Below are 25,573 nucleotides of genomic sequence, written 5' to 3'. Positions count from 1 at the left end.
CTGTTGAGCAGTTGCTAAAATAAATGACACAAATGAAAGCAGACAGATGAAAATAAGTTTCTTTTTAACAAAGCTATTTTAAAGGACAAATTAATGTCATTTAGGCTTGTGTCAGGACTAAAAGACTACTAGAGATAGCTTCCATGTTGCCACACTTTGACAGAAACAGCAATATGAATGGCAGAAAAGGCACTCGACAAAAGCATATGAAAAAAATAACTTCTCTCTCAGAGCACTACTCTATAGATCCGTTCTTTAAAACACAAACTCAGGGTAAACTCCTGCTAGAATAGCATTTCTTACTACTTGCTGCAAGAAATCCCTTTTTTTCATCAAGCAGCCTTTCCTGAGGCTGGAAGATTTTCATTCAAAGCATCTTCTGGGCACTTTGGCCCAACTTTTTTCCTTTTTTTAGAGCCGTTCTCTTGGCTGCACTCAGCTGTTCCAATTTCAGAACAGCAAGTGTGACCCTACAACACTTATCTCCAAATCCAGGGAGGATTTACATCATGTACTCAGATTAACCAAGCTTTCTAATCGAATCTGCAAAACCCTCGAGTTTCTCTCCAAATCTTTCATTCTCCCCTTAAAAACAAAGAAAACATGGTCTGAGCCACTGCCTGAAATTCATAGCATAGCTCCAGCAATACGGCAAATGTTTCTCTTAATACAATAATAATGAAGTAATGAGAGAACTTGGAGTGAGGTGACATTTGGGGATTTCAAGGAGAGGCAGGCAATACTGGCGGTCAGGGAGACATACAGCATCTCTAGAAATAGCCAGTCTGCACAACACTCATCCAGAAAAGACTCCCCCTCATTAAAGAATCCAAGCAGCCCTAAGATAAACAGGAATTTCCTCGCATGCACAGAGTTAGTTAAAAAACAGTAACAAAGTACAAGAAATGGTCTGTTACAAGTAGAATTTCAAACCAACCTACAGCAACCCTGAGTCTTTTGAACACAATGTGATTTTACTGATGACACTAAGTTATTCAAGGTAATAAGGGAATTTGACTGAAAAAGAATTCTGAGCAGAGACCTGACCATAAAGTAGCAGCTTTTTTTCAGCAAGTCTCAAAATGATGACGATGAGGAAACTCATCCTTGTGAAGGTTTTTGAAGATGCTCGAAACTAACGTGGGTTCAAAAAGGAAACAAAAATTTCATGTCAGAAAATGCCCCTGTTTACTTTCCATGTATGCAGGAATCACTGAGTCATGAATTTAGAGTCTGGAACAATATAAGGAATAGGGGAAGGGAAGCAAATATTTGCTCTGTTCTTACATTCTTCCTTAAGCATCTTATTTGTGGCTACTTTTGAACTGCAGTTAACAAGTACGTGGATACACTGCAGCTGTTTTTGTTCTTATGTAACATCATTCACTGAGGTGCTTACAGTCACTTCCACATAGAATTACAAGTTTGCTCCATGAGTAGGTGCCTTCCTTCTCTTTCCCTTTGAGAACTTAACATTGCAAGCAAATGCAAGATGCTTGTCTTACACCATGCTATCTTTGTCAAAGATAATTTGCATCTATAATAGGCTGAACTGATCATTTCAGATAGAAGTGTTTTGGTTATTACTAGTGCAGGCACCAATATTGGCAGTCGAGGATGTACCTCAAATTTGCGTTACATATTTAAAGTGTACTTTCAACATTTGTAAAAGATTGCATTGTACAGTAGTTCAGCATTTCTAAGGTGTAATTACACTCTTAATACTTGGATTACACTTTCAAAGCAGTCTCTCTAGCACAGGTAACAAAGTGCTGGGATAAGCCAGTATGGGCTCTGTACTGGCAGGCTCTAGTTTGAGCAGGAATTAATAAATTCAGAGCTTCCTTGCAGACTGTGGGCAATACAGACATTTCAGGTGTTTGGGTATTTTTTAAAACCACCCACTCACTGGAAAGTCACCAGGTTTCTACATATAGTAGAAATCTCATTTCCTCACACACTTGACAAACCAAAGACAACAAAGCAGGTGAGCCTTGACAAAACCTTGATGTAATTCAACAAGTAACATGGTTTAAAACATGCTTCAAGTTTGGTGCTTAGATACTTCGATAGTTCTGAGAGAATTATGGAGTGCGATTGCAAAGCTGATCGTGACCCTTTCTTTGATACTGATCACAGGGAAGCTCCATCCATGCAAACCAAGCACCCAATCCCCCAGCCTTACTTACAGCAGCTATACCATTATTCTTCTCATTTCAGGTCCAGGAAAAGGGAGACAGACTAAGACAGCTTCAAGAATATCTATTCCATGTGCAGCACAGAGAAACCAAAACGTGCACACAGTTCTCCCTGCCAATACTTACAGCAAGTACATGTCTAAATTTGGATTACAGGTTTTTTGGGGGGGTTTCAGTTTGGTTTTTTGTAAATAAGTTACTAAACATATTTTCCTGATGTTTGGCAATTAATTCAGTGCTTCATTTTACTGAGCTATTCAGAAGTCATGTAATTTCTAGTTAATTGACCCGAGTTCTCCATGCAAACTTTACCACAGCAATTGTAGCAAGCCCAATCAAAAAAGTATCTTTTTTTGAAGATTGTTACATTATTTAACAAAACAGCTCACTTCAGATGAGATCTCATTGAATTTACCTGAAAACATTCTCTTTGATTGTTTCTTAAGCATATCTAACTTTCCTTTCCGCGGTAACATTGGATAAATTTATTTTGGCTTCGTACATGTTACGTGTGAGAGAGTTTCCAATTTCTTTACAGTTGTAACAATCCCATGTTGTTACACACACTGTTAAAGGTCATTTTCCAATCCCACTGCCCAGAGGTCAATGCAGTACAAGACTTACTTTGCCATGGACTGGGATAGAAATCAGCATACTATTTTCTGGAACTGATTTTTCAGGTTTTTGTTTACTCTTGCATTGTTTTTTTCAAAGGAAAACATCAGATATACTGATATATATTAATGATTATACTACAAAATTAACTTGTCAGTCCTGGTTGTTCCAACTCTTTTAATGCAAATTGTTTTGCTAAATAGAAGTATGCTGAATGTACTGTGGTGACAAAAAGCAATCAGTGGTCTTTTGGAGCAGGATTGTGAAAATACATTGGCTGTGATTATTATTCTGATGTTTCTCCAATGTAAATTCATAGTATGGATTAGGCAAAGCAAACTAACAGTGGTCATCCCTATTTTTAAACTGTAATGTGCAGATTTGCTCTGGCGGGGTACATTGTAGCTAGCAAATGTATCATCTGGCAATTAATGTCACAACCTAATCACCTCTGTCACAATACAAACACACTGGTACTAGAAACAGTTGAAACCTCTGCATGCAAACAGAATTAGTCAAGGCACCTTCTTCCTGAAGTGTCTCCTGCATGTAAGTAGCAACTACTGCCCTAAAAAGAAAAACAAACAAACAAACAAAAAAAGAAATGCAACCCACACACCCCAAAAAGAGGTCAAAGCTTTAAGTGTTTTCACTCTTTCTAGAGCCACAGAAATAAAGGTGTTCTGCTCAACTCAGCACAACAGTTGTTCTGTGAATGCTGTTTTGGACAGCAGATGGATAGAGCAAAAGTTTTAGTCATGTGGAGCTAGAGGTCAAAACTTTCTGCTCAAAATGAAATGTGTTATGAGTATGTAGGAAAATTGGCACAATCAAATAAAACAGTGCCACTGTTTCACGAGTTACACTTCAGCACTGAGTATCACCAATTCTGAACTGCGGTTTCTAGGTATTTATCTACATTTAAAATTAGACCAAATAAAAGGCTTAATGGGAGCCCGGGGTTTCAACCTCTGATCTAGGGACGAGTCAGATATTTGAAGTAGTAATACTGTTTACTGTAAAATAAACATTCCTAATCTTCTGCGTTCTCCTTCTTTGGGTAATAACCTCTGATTTCTTTCCTGAATAACCTCAACAGGCAGCACAGAGCATGGTCTCAGCTACAACAAACTACAGACTGGTAGTAAAGGCACTTTCCAAAAGGGAGGGGAACTGAAGAAGAGAAGAAAGGGAGCCACATCCTCCTTTCCATAGGCAAGTGGACTCATTTTTAGCCTAGCTGATAGATGATATATCAATGTAACATAATCACTTATCTTAAGACAAGAAGCTTTTCTAAGAAAAGAGTGTTAGTATACAGTATAATCCAAGTCTATTTTCCAGAATGAGTTATTCTATCAGATTAGGTGAAGAGAGGCCTTAGGTTTAAAAAAAAAAAAAAAAAAAAAAAAGGCAAATTAATTTCACAGTCTGTTTAGACAAGCAGTTCTGGACAAGGACCCAGAGATGGGTATAAACTACAGAATCTCAGAGACAAACTGGCACCTGCTGAATTTTGATACATGGCTAGTTGGTACTGTTACGATCCAAGATGGATCACAACTGTAGACTTGTAGGACTGAGCTTTTAAAGAGACTACATCTTGGTTAAAAAGAGTCCATCATTGGATTTAGTCCTAGAATCACAGAATCACTTAAATTAGATGTTGCTAAAATGCAGCTAAAGTAATAGTTTACAATTCTTTCTATTTAGATACTTATTAGAAAATTAGTAAACTTAAACAACCCTTACAGACCATAACACCATAAGCTAGTTGAACGTTAAGAACAATGAAGTGATGTACACCTCAAAAGATGAGGCACCATTTAAAATTACTCTGTCCTGTTCTTCCTACTGACACCACCAGTTTACTCACTTGTAGCCATGATACCTGGAGGACATGCTGGTATCCCGTGATCAACTGCCCATCTGTAAGCTCCTTCACCAACTAAAAAGCTAGGAGACACAGAAGAGGGAGTTTAAACAAAACCATATAACAAATCCCCCTTTGCTTGCAATTATTTTTCTATTTGGTTTGGTCATTTTTAAATCATAAGCTGTCTATATTTCACAGCACTGTCTGCTATAATTACATTTGGCAACCTTATGTAGTTTCATTAAAAGATTATGCAGCTCTGACATTAAGTTTATTACTGGACAAAATCAAGTGCTATTAAATTTGAAATTCACTACCAAATAGCACCAGCTTCAACTGCAGCTAAAACAGGACAGAGCTGTCTTGAGTCTTGCTCTCTAACAACTTGGCAAGATCCTAAAGACCAAAAATATGGGATGGGTAAGGTGAGAATGGTAAGGTATTTCCAGTAAAGTCAGCCAGTGCCAAAGGAATACCAAGAATTATTTTGAGAAGTGCAACACAAGCTAAAAACTAACCTCATTTAGAAGGATTAAGCTCTATTTCATGGGAGTTTTATCAAGCACTTGCAAATGAGACTAGCCCACTAAATTTTAAATACACTTGTAAAAAAACTCTAGCCATCTGAGAAGCTGTTTTCTAGTCAGTACTGAACACTTTACCATAGTGAGACAGTACACACTGCTGTGACAACAAACAAGAGCAAAAAATACACACACATGGAACTTTTAGGGATAGAAGAAAAAGCAAACCTCAATTATCTATGATGTTTCCCCTCAAAGAAATCAATCTTATTGCCTGAAAAAGAGTATGTAGTAGCCAGAAACAAGACACTTTCATAAAGCTGCTGTGCAACACAATAGAGGACAACTACTTCCAATCTTATTTCAAAAACGGATGATGAAGTTAAGAACAACACAACTGCCTAAGGGACACAAGAAGCAAAGACTAAGAATTTTCAGCAAATTGGAAAAAATTGTACAGAAATACCAGAGTTATGAACATGAGTCTAAAGAAGTTATTCCAGCTACAAAGTAGTCCCTAGGGCCATGCAGTTCTTCTCAGTTTCTGAGAACGCTATTGATACAGCAAATTGGTTGGCATTAGTGCTGCTGCAAGTTTTCTTGACAGTGCTACAGCCAACACCTGCAGCTTTCATTATGTAGTACTTTGTGGTATTTTCTATCTTCTGTATGATTTAAACAATCCAAGAGGTGTGCCCAGTCTTTCTTTACAAAAGTCTCAAAAAAAGGCTGATCTAAATGAGAATTTGAATTGTTAAGTGCTTATTTCTTACCATTGTTAGTGCAGCTCCAGGTAAGAATTGTTCACATTGCAAGATACTGTAGGATAAGTTATTGGGTACTTTGGGAGAGCTCAAGCATCTACTGTTAGGTAAGTTAGTGCTCAAGAAACAACCTGGCACTGACACGTAACATAAAAAACTTTCAATTTTAACATAAAAAAGATATGCAAACTGCAGCCAAACCTTATTTAGCAATATTCTTCATTGTCTAAAAGAAGGTGGTTTTGGTCTTTATCAAACAATACATTTTTGGGAAGTATATAAGCACTTCCTTTTCAATAAAGCAATTTACACAGAGAGGTTAGGTGGGAAAAGCATCAAACAATGCTGGGAGTTTGATATATGGTAATTCAAGCACAGGTCAGTCAGAAACACTGTGTTTTACAAGCAGTTTCACAACTGCCTTTTTAATACTTAAAAACAGAAAATATCACTAGTATTTATGAAGACTGCAAAAAAGCACCCAAGAGTGTCTCCTAACTTATGTGATGTGGCTTTTAGTTTGTTCACATTTCTGTCCTTAATTCCTAGATTCCCTTCCCTCCTGTAAGACTGACACAGTTTTAGTCCCAAAGAGTCATTAAATTAGTTAGAGCAGAAAACTAATTGAGGCTCCATATCACCACAGAGATCATCCACCTTTTTTAAACTGTTCAGTTCGGATCTTTAAAGGACACTGTAATCACAGAAAAGTTAAAATAAACTGTTTACAAGACAAATAGCATCAGGACCTCAGTGCTGTGTTGTCTGTACATAAAAACAAAACTACCACCAAGCTTGATTTATTGGAGGAGAGAGAGGAGGGAATAAAGCCAGTGCACTATAGAAAGCAGTCAAAACCACCCCCAGTTTCAAAAGCCTTTAGGCTAATCCAAAATATGATTTTCCAAAGGGAGGGAAAAACAAAAACATAAACAAAGGATGAATGAGTTTACTCTCTGCTGCTCTGAAAGTTGGGTCTGCACAAACAGGACAAAGAGCTTTCCTGTAAATATATCAGACAGTGTACAGACAGCGTAGTTCTTACAGGCTCAGAACACAGAAGATGAAGACAACCCTCCCAGCAAGGAGGCAGTGCTCGGATGTGCTTTTCAGTTCCAGGCACACTAGGCCATGTTAATAGAAAATATAAGTAAAGGCCTCTAAAGTGGTCTTTTTAGGCAATTTTCTCCAAGAACATGATCATGCTGGTGCTGAATACTCCAAACAGGGCCATTTAATATGGGCTGTAGGGAACTAGGCTGCTCCAAGCTAAACAGAAGCGTCAGAAGGTTTGGTTCATGGTCAAGGTGATCCTCCCGGTAATAAACACACTTGGTAACATTTTACCATAAAATGTAGCAATCACTCTGAAATCAGAGTTACAAAGACGAAATTGTTCTGAAGAAATACAGAACAGAAATAAAACGTGGTGCAAGTCTTCACTCACTCTGGGAACTTTCTTCATTACGCACTGCCCTACAAGTTACACAATGTTTGTATCCTGCACACAATATCGTAAAGCTGTGAAGCGATTACAAATCCCTGTATATATAAATGGGGGGGGAAACCTAACAAGAAATTCTTACCCATATGGCTTATTATCAGTAAAAGGGATATGAAAAAGAGATGTGGACATGGACTTGATGTCAGTACTACTAAGGAATTCTAAGAAAGGAGACATTTAGGTGTGTTTGTGCTGCCCTGCAAATCTTACCAGCATACCTTTAAGAGCAAACAGATGTAAATAAGCCTTTTTCCTTAGGTCAAGGTTTCACAGTAGGAAACAGAAAATCTTCAAGCTTATTACTACAAAACATCTAATCCATTATTCTATGACCAAAGACCTCTTTTAAAGGTTCATCCAGTTTGTAACCGTGCAATTACAACAGTGCTTCCTTTTGTAAAAGTTATACAAGGAACAGGAATATCTTACATGAGATTATGTAATATTTACAAGTTAAGTGTTTTCTGTTCCTGCATCAGAGAAAATCCTGACAACACCAAGCTGAATAAAGTGTGACAGAAAGATGTAAGGACCTTAGAGCTTTCAACAAATGCACCATGTATTCAGGGTTTCTCTAAACGTTCAAAATTCTGATTTGGATAGTGGAATTTTGTGTTTTAAATAACACAACAAGAGATCGATCCAGAAAGACACACTCTACAGAGCAATTTACAGCACACAAGATACATCAGTTCAGACACTTGATCCCTTCTTCCCAATAAGCTTACCATCTCTGAATAACTTAACTCACACTCATTAGAATTTCTTCTAGTGAAAATCAGAAATATACCACTTGGAATTGGTTTTGAACTGCCGCTATAAAAATGTATGCTGTGCCAGGGCAAACAGGCCAAGCAAACTGTCTCCACGTGTTCTTTCATAGTGAAAAAACTCCCTAATGCCACTTCTACTAACCTCACAGCTCCTGAATTTTTCCTGTTTGGTCATGTGCCAAACATTTTTGGCAAAAAACATTAAGCTAGCTTAGATCATGCTATGGAAACAGTCTCTACCATAGGTTTCTTTAACAAGCAGGTTCTTAGGCTAAGCAGTACCTGGAAGATTCCCCAATATACTATGTGCTAACAAGAAACAAGATGAAAATCGCGTATCTTTACAATTAAAAATCATTTACTAGAATACTGACACATCCTGGGAATGCCAAAATATGGCTACTCTCTTATCATTTAACTCTAAGTATTCCCAGCTTGGGCAGGAACATATTTCAGTCCCAAAACAATGTGTCATGCCAAGCCCAGCCAGAAAGGCAAGGCATGAAATCCTCCATACCATCACCTTCAACGTACATGAGCTTTATTATTCTGACCTTGGGATACCCTGTGTGTATAGAAGCACCCACCACAGCAAGCCCAAAGCATAACCCATCATATCCCACTAGTACAGACCGCTTCCAGGGTAAAAAATTCGCTTTAATAAAATGTTCGTTCAAAATCCAGAAGGGGGAAGAAAGGAAATGAAAATATTTATCAGGTACCCCAGGTGCACAGCATTTGCACAATAAACTGCGTGTGTTGCCTGCAAAGACAGCTCATCTCTCGCCTTGAGATTTGAGCTAGCCTGTCTTTAAAAGCATCTGCTAGCCTTGCATAGCCCCAAAAGATTTAGTCTTGTCCTTGGAGGGCAAGAGGACACAGTTCCTTTTCCACTCAGTATTTTTAAAATAATAGCAGCATAAACTAGGTCATAAAGTCACAGCAAAATGCCCAAGTGCTCTTCCTTATAATAATTCCAGAACACTGATGATACAAGTAAAACAATCCCAAGTGCTTGCTCCTGTAGCTGACTTCAGTACTACTTCTGGAACACCAAAAAACCACCTCATTTCACACTCTAATGTACCTCAGCAAAGCCTCATTTTCTCCTGACAACTAAAGAGATTAGTTACTAACAGCTATTGAAATTAAAGTTCCTATTCTTTAGTAAACCTCTCCACAACCACTCTGCTCTTTATAAGAAAAGAGTTTAAAATGCAAAATCTGTCTATTGATGATTTGATTTCAAGGTGGCTTTTTTTGATCTATGAACTTCTTTTGCACCTGACAGAACACTGAAATCCTCACTGTTTAAATTGGAATACTATATCATCCAGCTACACACTACTCAGCTAATTTTACAGAACACGACAGTAAGGAAAGCAAAATTTCTGAATTTAAATATCCATTTTTTAAAACTACATAAATGCTGGTTTAATACTTCTGAAAATACATTAGTTAGCAAAGGGCAGTAAATTCTGCCACAGGTACAATAACTGATGATAGCAGTCAAGTAATATGAATGAATTATTCAATTTCTCCACCTGTCATTTTAAACTGCTAATGAAAATAAGATGGTTTTAAGAGCAATCAACTCTGAATCATTTCTTGGATTCTTTCCAAAGTGAGGCAGTAACATTTGACATTATTATGCGTTTAATACTTACCTCTTCCATCTAAATTTTATATCCATGTCAGTGAGGGAGTGCTTGTTTTCATTTTTGTTGTAAATATTATTAAATTTATCTTTAAAATAAGAGGAAGCTACTAAACACTGCACATTTCCACAAAGCCACAAAGGCAGTAAAATAGGATCTTTTTCTATACTCATTAAAAACTGCTGCTTTTTGTTAAAGCTAGACAGAGGCAAAGGCAGTAGAATTTCCCTCTAATCTTGACGTTTTTTGGGATTTTTCAGAAGGCTACAGTAACAAACCTAAGAATTAAGTATGACAACCGGAAATAATCAGACAGACAGAAACTATGACAAAATGATGTTGCCATCTATATCTAATACTTCCTTGCTCTGAGTGCATAAGACATTTCAAATCAGAAAACAAAGCTTGTCTTCTTTTTAAAGGCTGTATGTAAAACAGCACCAGCCCTGCTGGGTGAGATAAAACCTTCAAATATTGCATATCCATGCAGTAGAGACTAAAGACGGAAGAAAAGTCGAGCAGAACAAAGCAATTACCAAGGTGGAATTCTGCCAGCAGAGAGTTTCCCCTTCTGCCCTTCACACAACAATCTATTTGCAACCGAAACTGGATTCTTGATTCCTAAAAAAGAAAAATTAGCAAAAAATGGGAACAAAACATTAAAATATTTTTCCTCATAGCACGGTAGTGCTCATTTTGGCAGTGGAACTCAGCTTCCTTTAATTTCCAAGGGTTTGTCAAGTCATTAAGAGACACCTTATGTTTCAATGTAGTAGCGAATTTTTCTGTTTTCCCTTCACGTCCTGTTAGTAGTGACAAAGCCTTCTAGTCAACACCTCCCCCACTTTTTTTTTTTTAAGAGAAAAACAAACCATGTTGAAATAGGAGGAATGATCTCCTACCACAGAAATCTCATGTAAAATCTATTGTATCTAAGGGTCAAAGATGTTTATAAGCATTAATTTTTCTAGGTGGAATTTTCATTTGGATCTATCTGGCCAGACCAGAATTACAGGATTCAGGTTTAGCTGTCTCTCACTCTCTCATTTCCTCCTTCCCCATGGTTGGAAGGATACATTTTGTAACAAACAAGGCTTGAAACACTTAATTTTACTATTTATTTTAGATTTTTATCTACATGAGGAAGCTATTACCACAGTTTTGAAATATTCTAGGATAAAGAACAAAGCTCGAAATCTTGTCAGAAATTCAACAGTAACAGCTAAGGCTGTTCATGAACTTAGAATAAAACCTCAACAATCCCTGTTTGGGACTTTACATCTATATTTGTTTTATACTGAAAGCTAAAACAAGACAAAAGAGAGAAACACATTAGTTCTCATATTAAATAAGTCCCATATGCAAATAAATGCCTGAGCACAAAACCAAATAAAAAGCCTAATTTAAATGCTTGTAATATTTTTTAACAACTGAATTTTATTATTAAATTACCATTCTACAAATTCATCTGCGCAAACTCAGTCCCACTGTGAATACTGTGTGGTATCACACAATTGTGCTACGTCAAAGGATTATCAGTGAACTAATAAGACAACATGTTACACAAAGAAATTAACACAAACCAGCATTTCAGGGAGCAGAAACGCCTCCCCCTTTTTTAAAGGGGCAGAATTTATTTAAACAAGGCAGAATTTACAATGTGTCCCCCATGAAAACAGTAACAAAAAAAACCCCCAAAACTGATCTTTGCACTCAAATCAGTAGTTAGCTTCATAATATACAGTTAACATACCACTCAGTGCTCCAACTGCTCCAAAATTCAATGACTTTCCATCCATTATACTGGCATCACATTCTATCTCACCCAGAAGGTTTAGGTTAGATCCCAATCCTGCATTTGTAAAAGGAGAATCCTAAAAATAAGAACAACACACTATAAGGCCACATCCATAACAGACTAGATCAAAACCTCTGTACAACTGATCTGATGACACTGATCTTGGTGCAGCGCATTTTCTTATTTTAGTAGTTTAATCTTCCACAACAAAAACAAGGGCAATTTGAACAGAGCATGTACAATTACTATAATGGATAGCTTTCACCTCTATAGGGTGTGATATACCTCAAATGTGATAATGCACTAATACAAAATTTAAGATGATCATTTCCATGCAAGCAAAAGCCTTACAAGTGAAAATCTCTCCCTCCCCCAAAGTATACACTTCACTTGGTCCTTAAACCAACAAGTAATATTTAAGTAACATCTTATAATCACTGCACAGAGCAGTCTACCTTTGAAACTCCTAAGTATAACACTGCAGCAAAACAGAATTGTCCTTTTTGTGAAGATTCTAACGCCATGACTGCAGCTCCATGAGCAGAAATGAGGAAATGGCATCACCAACAATTCACTTTGTAAAACTTCTATTTGACCATTAGCATAAGGACTGTGGTCTGGAAGCTTCTTGGCTAAAAACCAATTCTTATTTCATAGAAAGTATGGAACAACATTTTAACATGATAAACCTAACTCCTTTTTTGTTAACGCCTTCTGTGGCTTTTAATAAACCCAAGATTCTCAACAAGTAAGTTCTGCATGCTAGAACTAAACCCCATTTTTACCTTTCCATTTCATCAGAGCATCTCCATGACTTTAAAAATCACAAAATTTCAAAGTAGCACAGTTCAGCAGTCGCACTGCCAGCTCAATACAATCCCCTCTTCTTGATGCAAGCACAAAAGGAATACAGGACAAAGAGAGATAATAGCTAAATTAAATTTCAGAGAGAAGCTGCAGGCTTTCAGAGTGTCCTACGTTTAAATTACAACAGTGTAACCACCTGATGTGACAAAGAACAATGTTTGTCTAGACCACGTGTGAACATGTACTGTAGAAGTATGACATCTCATTTCACTGATGAGTAATAAAAGCTGAATCAGGAAACAAATTACTGGAAACAGCTCAAAGTTCTGTCTTACATGTCAAGTGAACTGGTTGGGTTTTGTACATACTAATTTGCAACAAATTCAAAGAAACAAAAGAGAGATAAGCACACAGAAATGAAAAATAAACCTGGTGTCAGCTTTTATTAACTTTCAAATGAGCAAGTAGTGAGTAAATTCAAAATCTGTTCTGCAAGATGTTGATTCTTATTTACAGAGATATGTAAAGCATTCTCAGTGTTTGAATCACCAAAATGCTATCTTCCTGAAGAATCATGAATACAAGATCCCTGATTAATACATAATCATGAAACGGGCCTTCATTTTCTGGTATTTCCTTCTGAAGCAGCACAAGATTTTATCCTATTTTATTCCACACTACTTCTTCCAATTCAATGTGTATATTCATTTTGTTATTCATTTCGACAGCTACAGCTCACAGCAAATGAGTAATGTTGAAAAGATTTTAGGATAATGAAATGTTTACAGCTTAAAGCGCACAAATAACTTTCCATAGAAGGGGGATGGACAGGGGAAAATATGTTTAAAAACAGATGATGGCCTTGAAAAGGGAGAAGGCTCAGAGTAGCCGCTGGCTTAACTGCCTTCATTGCTCCCCAGGCTCTACAAATACGAAGAAAATTAAGTTCATAAAAAAAGGAAGCAGAGAAGTGGTGGAAAGAATTGAAAGAGAACGGTTGAAAGGTACTTGGAAGACACAGTAAAACCAGGAATGCTTAGGATGAACAATGCTTGCTCCTAGTGCTGTCCAAGTTCTTCACCCCTGGGTAATCAGAGTGCAAAGACCTGTGAGTCTGGAGACAAATCTCTAATGTTCTGTTCCAAAAACATTCACTCAACACACTATACTCAAAAGAAATAGAAAAGAGGAAAAATGCTGTGCTCCACAGATTTGCCACTGTCACAAAGCAGAGACAGCTGTTATCTTAAGAGTAGATGTCATGGCCAAATAAAGGGAGTAAGAAGGACCCACCAGAGAAGAAGTCCTGATAATACTGTCTAGAATGCTTCTGCACTCAAGACACAAAAGGTTTCTACCATCTGGTAAAGGAAATAATAAAAAGAGGGTAGGGAAAAAGTACAGGATACAGAGTTCACTTTATTTCTAAGGATCTAGATGTGCTACATGCTTTGGCATAGCACCTCCACTGGCACAAACTCAAGGATGCACCAAGAGATAACTTACTCAGAGCATCTAAAGACAACAGGAATGTCACTTATTTCCCCCTACAGAATATTTATCAGAATACTACAGAATTTTTGATAAGGAATAACTCCACACCAAATTGCAGGTATCTCTTCGGTAGAGTAACTCTCATATTAGCACTCAGAAGGAATCTTACCAGTACAATCAGTCACAACACGAGTAACTTCTCCAGTAAAAAGAAATCTTCGGTAGAGTAACTCTCATATTAGCACTCAGAAGGAATCTTACCAGTACAATCAGTCACAACACGAGTAACTTCTCCAGTAAAAAGAAATAAAGACCAACTTCCAAGCATCTGTTCAAAATTTCTGTGGAGTTTCACTTAGCTTTAGAATTAGATTGCATTCAATTAAGAAAACAATCTCAGAATTCCTAAGAGGAAGATGGTTCAACTTCACACATCTGAAAGGCAATCTGAAAACAGCTTTAGAGAAACTGGGTGTGAACCCATGGAATTTTTGATATCTACCTGAGTGTCTCTGAGGTGAGATAAAAGCCTTTGAAACAAGGTAGGCGAAAAGCCTTTATAAAAAAATGGAAACAAGGCATTCACACCTACTTCTATGAATAGGCAAAGGCATGAAATACACCACACAAAAACAATCTCTTTTTGAAAACATGAACCTCTGCGAAGTCTGATCAAAAGATTTCAAGAGTCTGATATGCAAGTGGAGGAATATAACGAATGTATGAACATTAAGGTGTATTTTGAAATGAAAATTCAAAACTTTCAAGGAATGCAGAAACATTAAAACAGAAGCAAGAATGCCTTCAAAGAGGGAAGAAACAAACTGACCTAAGTGAAAGTCTCTTCATACCCTCAGACAGAAAAATGCAGCACTGCAAGACCTGACTACCATAAAATGGGGAAGAACCCAACCAAAGCATGTGTCCAGGAAAAGGGAGGACAGGAAAAGAGAAAAAGGTATCTTCAGGAATACACTTTTATTTAAAACCACAAGCAGCAATCAGCCTTTGTGTTTCTAAGGAAACTGAAAAAGACAAGTAAGCAAACCAAGCCTGAGCTTGGCATGTTAACAGCAAGCCTTGCTACCACAGAAGAGTAAGTAGGAAGAGGGAAAAAACAAACAGCTATTCAAAGCATTTTAACAAAATGTAAGTCTTCAATTATGTGAAAAATACTAGGCTTCCTGGCAATTACTCCACAAAGTATCTCTAAAACTAACCATGTAAACCTGTAGCAAAGGAGGCAAGAGCTATGTGAAAGAAGAGTTTTGTTTCCCCAAGTTACCCGTCCTGCAAAACTCTCGAGCTTCTGAGGGTATCATTTTTATTTTTAGAATCCTTTTTACTTCAAAATGTACTATAAATGTTCAGGCAGCAAATACAGGCATCCTGAAGTTTCTAGCTGTGGTCAAAGATGGAATGCTTGAAGGAGTTACCCAACTCTCTAACACTTGTACCTAGGCAAATAGTTAAAATGCTCGGTTTTCAATGAACACAAAAGAACATCCCATCCATCTTTGATGCAGTTTTGGTCATGGCTTATTTGTCACTTCTAAAACAAATTCAAGGGCTACAGGCATTTCTTTTCAAATACTGTAATTTTAAGTTATTTTTCTGTGGGAGTTTTGTGACAACAATCAATAGTCTACAAAGATGAGTCCCATCCCTTTCAATTAAACTAGCAAAAATGTTTTTAGACAACACTTTTGTCACAAATTACTGTCGGTCACTCTGCAGCAAAACATCATAGTACTGCTTTTAACTAGAATTAACAACTTCCAGTTCATTATCCATTAAAAGTTCATCTATGGTGACTGCCTTAATACAACAAGGCTGCTTCTGCTTGAAAGAGAAGTCCTTGGGACTAAGACTGTATACTCAAAAGTCTTAATTACAAGGAAAAATTAAAAAAAACAAAAACAGAAAAAAAAAATCAAGAAAAAGGTTCTTTCACTGCAAAATTTTGCTGACAACCACAGAAATACACTGATTGAGTATAACAACAGGTACAAAACATTCTTTGCATTGATCCACAACAACAACATGCAAAATGAACTGAGCAATTTCAATAGCAAGGAGACTGGAACCCAAAATGGGACATTCACTTCCCCATCAATCATATTAGCTCCCAATTTAAGTGATGCTCATAAAGAACGTTCTACTGAAGTCAGATAAAGAAACAAGTAATCTACACACATATTAATAACAGATTACACTAAACTTAGAAACAACTTGAAATCATCATTTACAGCCACCTTATGTTCCTGTCTCTAGTACCTGATCAGAAGACTTCCTTAAGTGCTCTATAGTCAAAGAAAAGCTTGAAATCACGTAATTTTCTCACAGCCAGACATAAATGCAAATCAGCATGTGGTTTTGCTGAAAACAGCACATTTCAAGTGGGTTGTATGGGGCTTCCTCCCCCCCACAAAAAAAAAAACCCTGTTTAATAATTCCATTGTGTTTCAACAAAAATCCAGGCATCGTATGGTGGCTGATAGCAAGAGTGCAAAAAGTAACAGTACTGTAATAATGTCTTTGCAGAAGTAAACAGAGTAAATAGTGAGTCTTGTGAAATACCTCGTCCAGACCATTTTATTACCAAAAGCTGACAGAGGTAACATTTCTCTGCAATGACAGCTCTCAAACCAGAAAACATACCTGCCTTAATGACCTTATCAAATACAGCTGATGCTTATGAAGACCAGCACAATTGTTTTAACAGCATTCTTCGTCAGTCTTGTATCTTTGCAAAAGAAATCCACCTTTTCCTCAATTTAACTATTAGCATTATTATTGTTAGCATATATTCACAGAACACCATTTCACTTGAGAGTCACACAGTCCAACATAGAAAGGCTTTTCTTTCTGCACTTAAGAGCCTGAAAAAATAAAACACAGCATACCACAAGCAAATTGTCAGCTTGCTCATAAAAGATCAAGAGCAACTCTTGTGCCTCAACGAGTCTTTGAAGTGATGCCTTTTGGATGAGCTGAAATCCTGCGTAACAGGAGTTGTGTAATTGAGCGGAACAGAGGAAAAAAATTCAACTTTTTGTGAGATTCCCACTAAAAGATATTTGTGCCTTGCAAAGACTATGAATTTTTGGAATACAGCATTAACAGTCTGAGAGAACCGTAAAAGTGATTAAATATTTCAGATAAACTCATAGCAATGTGCCCTACAGAAACCAAAACATCAAGAAGTTACAGTCAGTATACTTTACAATGAAATCTGTTATCATTTAATACAATCTTTCATTGTTCTGTATCTTCATTTGTGTTACACGAAGACAAGAAAACAAACATAGTTTCACACAGATTTTTGTTATGTACTTGCCAACTTCATATGCTATAACACTTTACCTTTATGCTAAGGCATAAACAAAAGGGAGTGACAGCTCACTAGAGAGACCATGAACACAAACCTATACTTTTATTCATAAAATCTTGCACTTAGTGAGAAACACTATTCTGGTTGATTTGTTGACTTGCCACGTGGTTTGTTCTCCACAGAGCAACAGAAAAACCACCAGTACTAAACCAGAAGATGCAGCTACAGAAATGGCAGAGATGTCTGGAGGTGGTGCTCAGAACAAGGTATGAGTAGATACAAACCTTTCCATATTTTGGAAGCTGACAGTCTAACACTTCGGAGTTTCTCATACCAAATCCAAAAAACTGCCACTGCAAACCCCACCATTTTCTGTTTTGAGTATAAATTTGACTTTTCCTCAATGTAACTGCAAAACTAACTAATTTAATCTAAAAGAAGCCCAAATCCCAAACCCAGTATTCCCTGTTCCAGTAACAGACAGAGCCCCAATTAAGAGACTATATAAATCACTTAATGAATAAATGAAACCAAATAATTACATTAATGACTGCAGTACAACCTGAACAAAGTAACATTTTATCTGAAGCACAGGAAAAGGGAAAAAAAAAAAAGCTTAGTGCAACAGAACACACAAAAAAATGACCTAATACAATTCAGAACTAGAAAGTAGAATGATGGCAGGCATCAGCACAAAAGTAGCAAGGCAGATAAGGAGAAAAAGGGTTCTGATTGGAGTAACTGGAAAAAACTTTTTCATTTCATCTTACAGCCATAACTTGTTCTACAGAAGCTACTTCAGAGTATTTAAATCTACTGAAGTAGAAGAAAAGTCTCTTGGGGATAACAAAAACACATAAAATATTTACCCCAGACACAGCTGCAAAGTGATCTATAACTGTTCAGTTAAGCTTCTCAAAATATGTTTTCCTTTGTAGCTCAGGAACACAATAAAAATCACAACCCAAAGTAGATTTTTATTTTTGTTTTCCACTGAGGAGAGAGCTGACACACAAACCATTCTTGTGGAGTGAGAGCAGCCTCAGTGAGCTTAGGGAAGTGCATCGTAAATAATTCCATTCGAGAGATACCCGCTGCTTTCTGCAAGCCATACCCTAACGTGTAAGATAACACATGAAAGCATATTTGAACGGCTCAGTGAGACCCACAGGAGTGCTAAAGCCAAGGCACTTGCCAAGTTAGCAGTGTGACCGAAGCCTTGGCTCCCAGTCAGCATGTCTAACACATACTGAAGTATGCACTTACTGCCTGCCTTACGCTAACCCCATCGAGTACATTAATGGACACTTTCCCAACATGTGGGTAAGCAAATCCACTGCTAATCCTCTTGGAATACTACCATGAATTCCAAAGGCAGGAAATTATTTTTACAGCACAACACTTACCTTACCTTCCATTTTTTTTTACGAATAAAGTTGGAGAAGAAGCAGCAATTACTACTTACAGGAGAAGAAGAATACCTGTTTCCATCATTACTGTCATGAGGGATTAGCGGATCTGGGACAATGACCAAACTGCCTCATTTGCATACCAGAAATGTTTAGCTTTACTCACTTCTACATTATATCACTGAAGGCAGATGCCATAAAAATCTCATCACTCCAAAAAGATGCTTTTCCAAAAACCTCACAAACAGCTGCTCATGAAGATGTTCTCTCTTAATTAACAAGTACTGTTTTGAAATAAAAGCATTACTTGCCCTATTCATCTGCACAAATTTTGTCATAAAAATCAGAACCAGTAGCATATTTTTTCCCCTAAGAAGCAGAGCCAGAACAGTCTGTCTGTTGCTCAGTAAGTCAGAAATAAAGTGCCTTACAAAGTGTTCAGTAAGTCTTTAATCACTGCATTTACTCTTGAAGGGTAAAGACTATCTGATAAGGCATACCCAAGATGACAACCAAATTGTACCAGCTAGAAAACTTTTATTCAGTTTGCATTTTTATAAAGCCCTTAAACACACTTACATCAAAATATAGTGGAAAAGCAAAAGATAAAAATTAGTGTAGCACAAAACCAAAAATCCACTGAGACTTCCCATTTAATAACTTCCTACAGAAAAGTCTGGCAAGATTCACCCAAGAGATATATTTACTACCAGTCAGAATTCATACCTCTAATTCTATAAGTGCTGCAGTCACTGCATCTGTTGCAAGAGCACCAGCCTGTAGCTTTTCAATTGCCTGTAAAACAGAAGTTTTGGTTGATTTTCAGGAAATTCTATTATTCTGTGACTGAGCCCTACATTTTCCTAGTCCTGTATGAAATAAAATCTTCACCAAATTAGTTTAAAATATAAGAGGGCATAAGAACAAGATGCACTGGAAAAAGTCAGTGTGAATCATATGAGGGCAGATCTGAAGGTATGATTTTACTACTACAACATTGTGACACTGCATTTAGTAGCAGATTTCTGCACAGTCCAATTTATATCAAAATAACTTCTTATACTTGATGTCTTCAAATACCAAATGTTTCAGTCAACAAGTTTCAAATTTTCCTTCCAAGATTCAACAAAAATTTCCAGTATCACATACAGCAATTGTCATAAAATTGAAGAGAATTTCACAACCTCATCTAAAAGCCAACACAAATCCAGGAATATAATGCTACCTTCAAATTATATACATACACGACAATGAACTTCTAGAGCCTAATAGTATTTATTAGATCCATACTGAACAAGATCTTACAGTCAAGCTCCCTCAGGGAACCACAGAAAACAACTATGGCTGCAAGACAAACCTGAAACTGTTTGTTCTTCACAGAAGTTATTTATGTTGGCTACACAGCTCAAGAGTAGCCACACAGAATCTCAAATTGGACTTGAATTCAACAGTAGATCTCACATAATTAGCTGGAAAATTACTTTCACCAGGGCTAATAAAGTCAGTGTTAAGTTTGGATGATTTGTGAGGCCTCTCATTACAAAATTAGATTGGTATTAGGATTGAGCAACAAACTGTAACACAAAGTGATAATTATCAGAGACCAACTCAGACTCTTCTAAAAATCCTGCCAAGCTCCCAAGCTCCTTCTCCCTGGAGAAAGCAAAAGACATTAAAAATTCTAGAGAGAGGTCTTCCAGCTACTCATTCAACACTTAATAGACAGGACTTGCCAGTTCCAAAGCAAAGTTCTTGGAAGAGATGAAAACATATTAGTTTCAATGGAAATTAAAGTCTTGCCATTTCTCCCTTTCCAGCTTTTGATTTTTTTTTGTTGTGTTTTTCCTGTTTCTACCTCCCTTCCTATTAAGAGGGTAAGAGCTATCAAGAAGAAAATAATTCTGGAAACCCCTGCGTTCACAGAGCAACTTGGATGCTAGAGTTTAAATAAACTCCAAAGAGTGGACATGGATGAAATCAAAATACAGACACCATATTTAGCTCCAGAAACCCTGGAGCAGTGCAGGAAGCCGTAGGAATAGTCCTTGTAGATACCACTGTGACCTTCTCTTGTTCTCCCACTGTTCCTTTGGTGTCTGCTATTTGTCAGCACTGATGAGAATGCTGCTGCATCTCAGGGCCACACACTGTCCTGTCTCTGTATCATGTTAACTGTTTCTGCTCTGTTTTCCCTCATTTCCCTCTATAAACACATAGAGCCCGAGCAGCTCAGTCCAGATGTGTCCATTCCTACAGAAGGGACAATGCTACCAAAGGTGTTTCTTGTGTACCCAGTACAGGCCCGTGGAGCTGGTAACACATACCTTCTGGCAGGCTCTTTTGCACACGTGCTTGTACTCTTTAGCTTTGGATTCAGAATGATAACCTGCACCTGCAATTGAAGCAAAAGGAAAATCTATTATAGCACCTGGCAAACTACAGCCTGTAGTTCACACAGAGATTTAAGACACAGGCAGATACAGCATTTCTTACTCTGGATTACATTGGCATTTCCTTTTTGTACCAATGATTGACAACTTTATGCATTCCAACACAGACTCAAACAGACCCAGTAAAATACAGGATACAGAGCATATATCCAGAAGCATGCAGGTATATATATCAGCATTAATCTCTTCCTAAAAACACTTTCTAAGAGATTCCAGTTTCACTCATTCTTGGAGGATTTCCAGAGTAGCTTTTTTCTTTACTCTTCATTATTGGGCAAAACTCACAGTTTTAAGTCAAACTCTGATTTTCCTTTTACCACAATTACCATTCTGCTCATTTTCTCACGTTTATTCTACATTATTAGAGCTTGTTACTCCCAATTTAGAACAAGCAGTTCCTTGCAATGAAGATCATACAGATTTTTCACCTTTTTCTTATTTTTAGTCTTTATCCTGCTGTATTGAACCATTCTGCCCCATTTTGAAGCCACTGCCTCTACTTCCATACCTGAAAAATTTATCAATGCCACCACTCAACTAAATGCAGCATCAGAAAAACAAGAGTGGCACACTTATATTTAAAAATCTACTTCTGTTTTACCAGGTTTTGCACTTAAAAATGTGCTTGTGTCTATCTCAACTTCCCTTTGCTGACGTGTAGAAATACTCGTTTTGAGAAACTCTAATAAAATGAGCTTTAATACTAGTACCAAAGTGACCCAGTAAAGGACACTATATTGAGCAATTCCATTTGCCCTTAAAATAGAATACCAGGGTCATCAAATATCAACCCAGAATAAATTATTTGAGGTTTGGGTTTGGTTTTTTTTAACCTTAATGATTTTATAAAGCAAGTAACACGTTGGCTTTTCAAATATTTTAGGCATCACCAGGCCACTTTCCTATATTTCACCTCATGTTCTCACACAGATGCTCAAAACAAATATACACCCAGATATGAGCATTGTTAACTTCATGATTCATAGTATTTAATAAAGAACCTGTGAGAAAAGAATTTATGAGCAAGACACACATAACACATAATTTTTCTATCAGATCTCAGTAGAGGAGCCCTTCATTACATGCGGAATGAATAAACAGTAACTCACTTAAACAAGAACAAGATCAAAAAAATAGACTTGGAAGAAAAATCTCAAAAGAGTAAAAAGAGTTCTGCAACAAACAGCCCAAGGAGGTTTCAGAAGGTCTCAGCTGGACTGTCCTCACGAACAAGTTAGACAAGAAATCATCACTAATGAAACGACTGTATTTGATCCTTCCAAAGATAAAGAAACAGACTGAAATATCTCCTCCATTTTGTAGGTTTGCCAAGCTTAGCAGACAACTGCAGAATATGACATTTTATAATCACTTAAATTTAGGGGTTTTCTTTGTCAAGGATAAAAAACATACCATCCAGAATACCCGAATAGCTGCATTTTGATTAAGAGTTTCCAGTGCAACTTCCAATCAAACTCCCCATTCCCAGATTTGCACACAGAGTTAATGTCACTTTATTAGCACACTAGTAGTCCAAAACCACTATAAAATTTTTGTTGATATCTAGTTTGATATCAAAATATACATTATTTCCATTCCCACTGTTCTGCTTCCACACCTTACCTGCATGGACAAGCACAAATCCCACTCGTTTCCCTCTTTGGGTTTGCTTTGCTTCGGGCTCTTTGACCACCACTTTTACAGCTGTAACCTGAGATGATTTGGAAGGTAACACTTCTACTGAACTTATCCCCTTCTCCATGATCATACATTAGGATCACCATCTTCTACTGGGAAGGAGCACAATTCCATTCAAAAATAAACTCTGGAGAGAAATCATCCTAAAACCAGATCAGATGTATATGTTAGACACTGATTTCAAGAGATGAATTTCACACAAATAACCTCAGAATGAACTTCTGGGAGACAGGTTTGAACCAAGGGGAACACACCGCTCCAAAGGAGGGCTTCCGAGTTCTGCCTCTTCCCTAGCCAACAGCATTAATGAGACTTAAATAATCAAAGTTCATGTTGCAAGCTGAAAGCAGCCTTTTCACTACAACATAACTTGAACCTCATGATCTTGCCAGACACTGGAAGGAATTGTTAATATAAGTTTGGCTTTCCATGGTGTCCTGTTTTTCAACAATACAGCTTATTTCTCCGCCCATCTTACTAGCACATGAGTAACCCTTTAAAACACCATACCTTTTCCTTTCTTTTGCAAGGAATAGCTGTTTAAGATCCTTTAATGAATTCCTATTCTTCTATACTGTTTCATCCCATCTCCTCATAATTCCCCACTAATTTGCAGCAGGAAAAGAAAAAAAAATTAACTTTTTTTAAATGACAAAGTATTTCTAAACCAAAACCAAATAAGCCTGAAACAGTGCAATAATGTTTGCCTGGGTAAGCAGAGCTACCATGATTACTAGTGAACCACAACATGCTTAAGTCAAGCTCAAATAACTTAGTAACTCTATTGGTTTTGATGGTTACCCTTAAGATTTTTAAGGAATTTAATGTTTATATAAAGCTAATGGAAATATTGTCAATAATGTCTAGTACATGAAACAAAAAAGTAACAATATAGAACGATGTATATATCAGGAGCTGCCAAACAAACTCTTTGTATTTACTGCTGCTCTTATCCACAGCTTTTACTGCACATTAATCCTGACACAAAACCATTTGTCTAGTTTAACAGACAAAATAGAGACATTCTACATGTTGAATTGCTTAAGGAAGTGAAAAGCATGTAGTGTTAATGCAGAAATGGAGAAAACCTCTGTAATATATTAAGATAGGTTATATATTAAGAACTAGATTAATTTTAAGGTCCCTTTCAAGCCAAACCATTCTCAGACTCTACACCTCTATATTCCAGTATAACATCTATCACTCCTACCATCTCGAAAAGGACTTTGTAACCCAAGAACACTGGAAAGTGTTTTTCCACTTCCACAGAAGTGGAAAAATGAGATGTTTAATGCATAAGACTTAAACCACTGACTTTGCAAATGCTATATGGCTTACTCCAGTAATTAAATACCACTCCATTTACATGACCCAAACCATGCAAATGATGTTTAGCAAGATTCAGCACTGCCACAGAACAAACCAGCTGGTTTGCCATAATCATTCTTTTGATAAGAAGAATTAGCACAGCTCTGGAGGAAGTTATTTATTTACCATCATTTCTTCTTAAATGCTAAACATACATAGTAATCTTCATACATTTATAAATCTACTTTTCAAAATTAAATATGAACTTATAGTTATAATTATATATGTCTTGATACAAAATGAAAGGCCACTACAATACACAGGCTCTGCAGAGAGAAAGAGCATTTATGGATTACATCCAACTGTAATGGTCACTGGTATATACTTCAGAGCTAAAATTAAAGTATTAATCACTGCATTTACTTCCTTTTTACTAGTAATAGTAAAGAAGGCTCCAGCAACTATTGGTCTTCTTTGTTGCATCTTGTTACACCGTACAGAAACAAGGGTACAGCACAGACTTCAGTGAAGTGACAGAGGAGCAAGTAAGGAATTTAAACTCTCACAGGAATGGAAGAAATAGTGTGGTGGAAGGGAAAGCAATGATGATGATTAAATGGCTTTTGAAAATTAAGATGGAGATGTCACATAGAGACTTACTAACACTGTAACTGCAGGCTGAAAATCCTAATTAGCCTTTTGCATACAGCTGGGTCTAAGGATGTTTCTGTTTCTACTAGAGAACACAGAAGCAACCTATCTCTCTCGTTTGCTTCAGTTTGTAACACTTCCTCCCCACCAACTCAATTTTCTCAAACCCCTCCCACCTCAAACTCTTCTTCAAGTCCTTGTAGATCTCATTCACAAACCTGCTGCTTCCACTTCTTAAGCTCCCACTCTCCCACTAGACTCAACTTTTCCCTTTCAAGCCTCTTCTAGGATTTACCAGTTCTCCCTCCTGGCTGTCAAACTTCCACCGCTCCTGATTTCACTCCTCCTTGCTACACGTTCCCTGCTCTCCATCTGTACAGCGACAGAAACGGTGCAAGAATACACATCAGCGTGACTGCTGGAGAACAGGAAGCACAATGATTTTACCAAAGCACCCAGAGCTCTAACTGCACGGCAAAAGTAACTCTGAATCCTGAACAGGCGCTCGGAGAAACACAAACACACGCGCGGGTCCCGCCGAGGCAGCCCCCTCCCGCCCGGGCTGACGCCCAAGAGTCCCGCCGGGAGCGGCCGCGGAGCGAGCGGAGCGCAGGGGCCCCAACTCCCTCGCGCCCACCCCGATCCCGGCGGCGCGGCGCTCCCGCCGCCCGGCCCGTGACGTCACGCGGGGCCGCGGCCCGTGACGTCACCC

At 37.5% G+C, this 25,573-nt stretch overlaps 1 protein-coding gene across 4 annotated transcripts in view; it reads right to left on the bottom strand.

Moving 5' to 3' along the window:
- The window catches only part of TASP1 (taspase 1), an 82,060-nt gene extending 56,562 nt beyond the window's left edge, over positions 1-25,498 (bottom strand). The window contains exons 1-8 of one of the 4 annotated variants that reach the window (XM_042049321.1): positions 25,157-25,498; positions 23,413-23,507; positions 22,828-23,045; positions 21,079-21,146; positions 19,481-19,549; positions 11,666-11,786; positions 10,449-10,533; positions 4,705-4,769 (exon numbers count right to left, since the gene is read on the bottom strand). In XM_042049321.1, coding sequence (XP_041905255.1) covers positions 4,705-4,769; positions 10,449-10,533; positions 11,666-11,786; positions 19,481-19,549; positions 21,079-21,146; positions 22,828-22,972 — 553 coding nt within the window. In that variant the 5' untranslated portion in view covers positions 22,973-23,045; positions 23,413-23,507; positions 25,157-25,498. Of the gene's footprint in view, positions 1-4,689; positions 4,770-10,448; positions 10,534-11,665; positions 11,787-19,480; positions 19,550-21,078; positions 21,147-22,827; positions 23,046-23,412; positions 23,508-25,156 lie in introns of all 4 variants that reach the window. The other 3 variants (XM_042049318.1, XM_042049319.1, XM_042049320.1) reach the window with 3 other exon arrangements.
- Between the last annotated feature and the right edge of the window lie 75 nt (positions 25,499-25,573).

Source organism: Corvus kubaryi, unplaced genomic scaffold, assembly GCF_017639235.1.
Source record: "Corvus kubaryi isolate FWS band 111438036 unplaced genomic scaffold, C.kubaryi_AGA036_p1.0 70, whole genome shotgun sequence".
NCBI classification, from domain to species: Eukaryota; Metazoa; Chordata; class Aves; order Passeriformes; family Corvidae; genus Corvus; species Corvus kubaryi.
The sequence above is the reverse complement of the archived record's forward strand: the minus strand, read 5'-3'. Positions and strand labels throughout refer to the sequence as shown.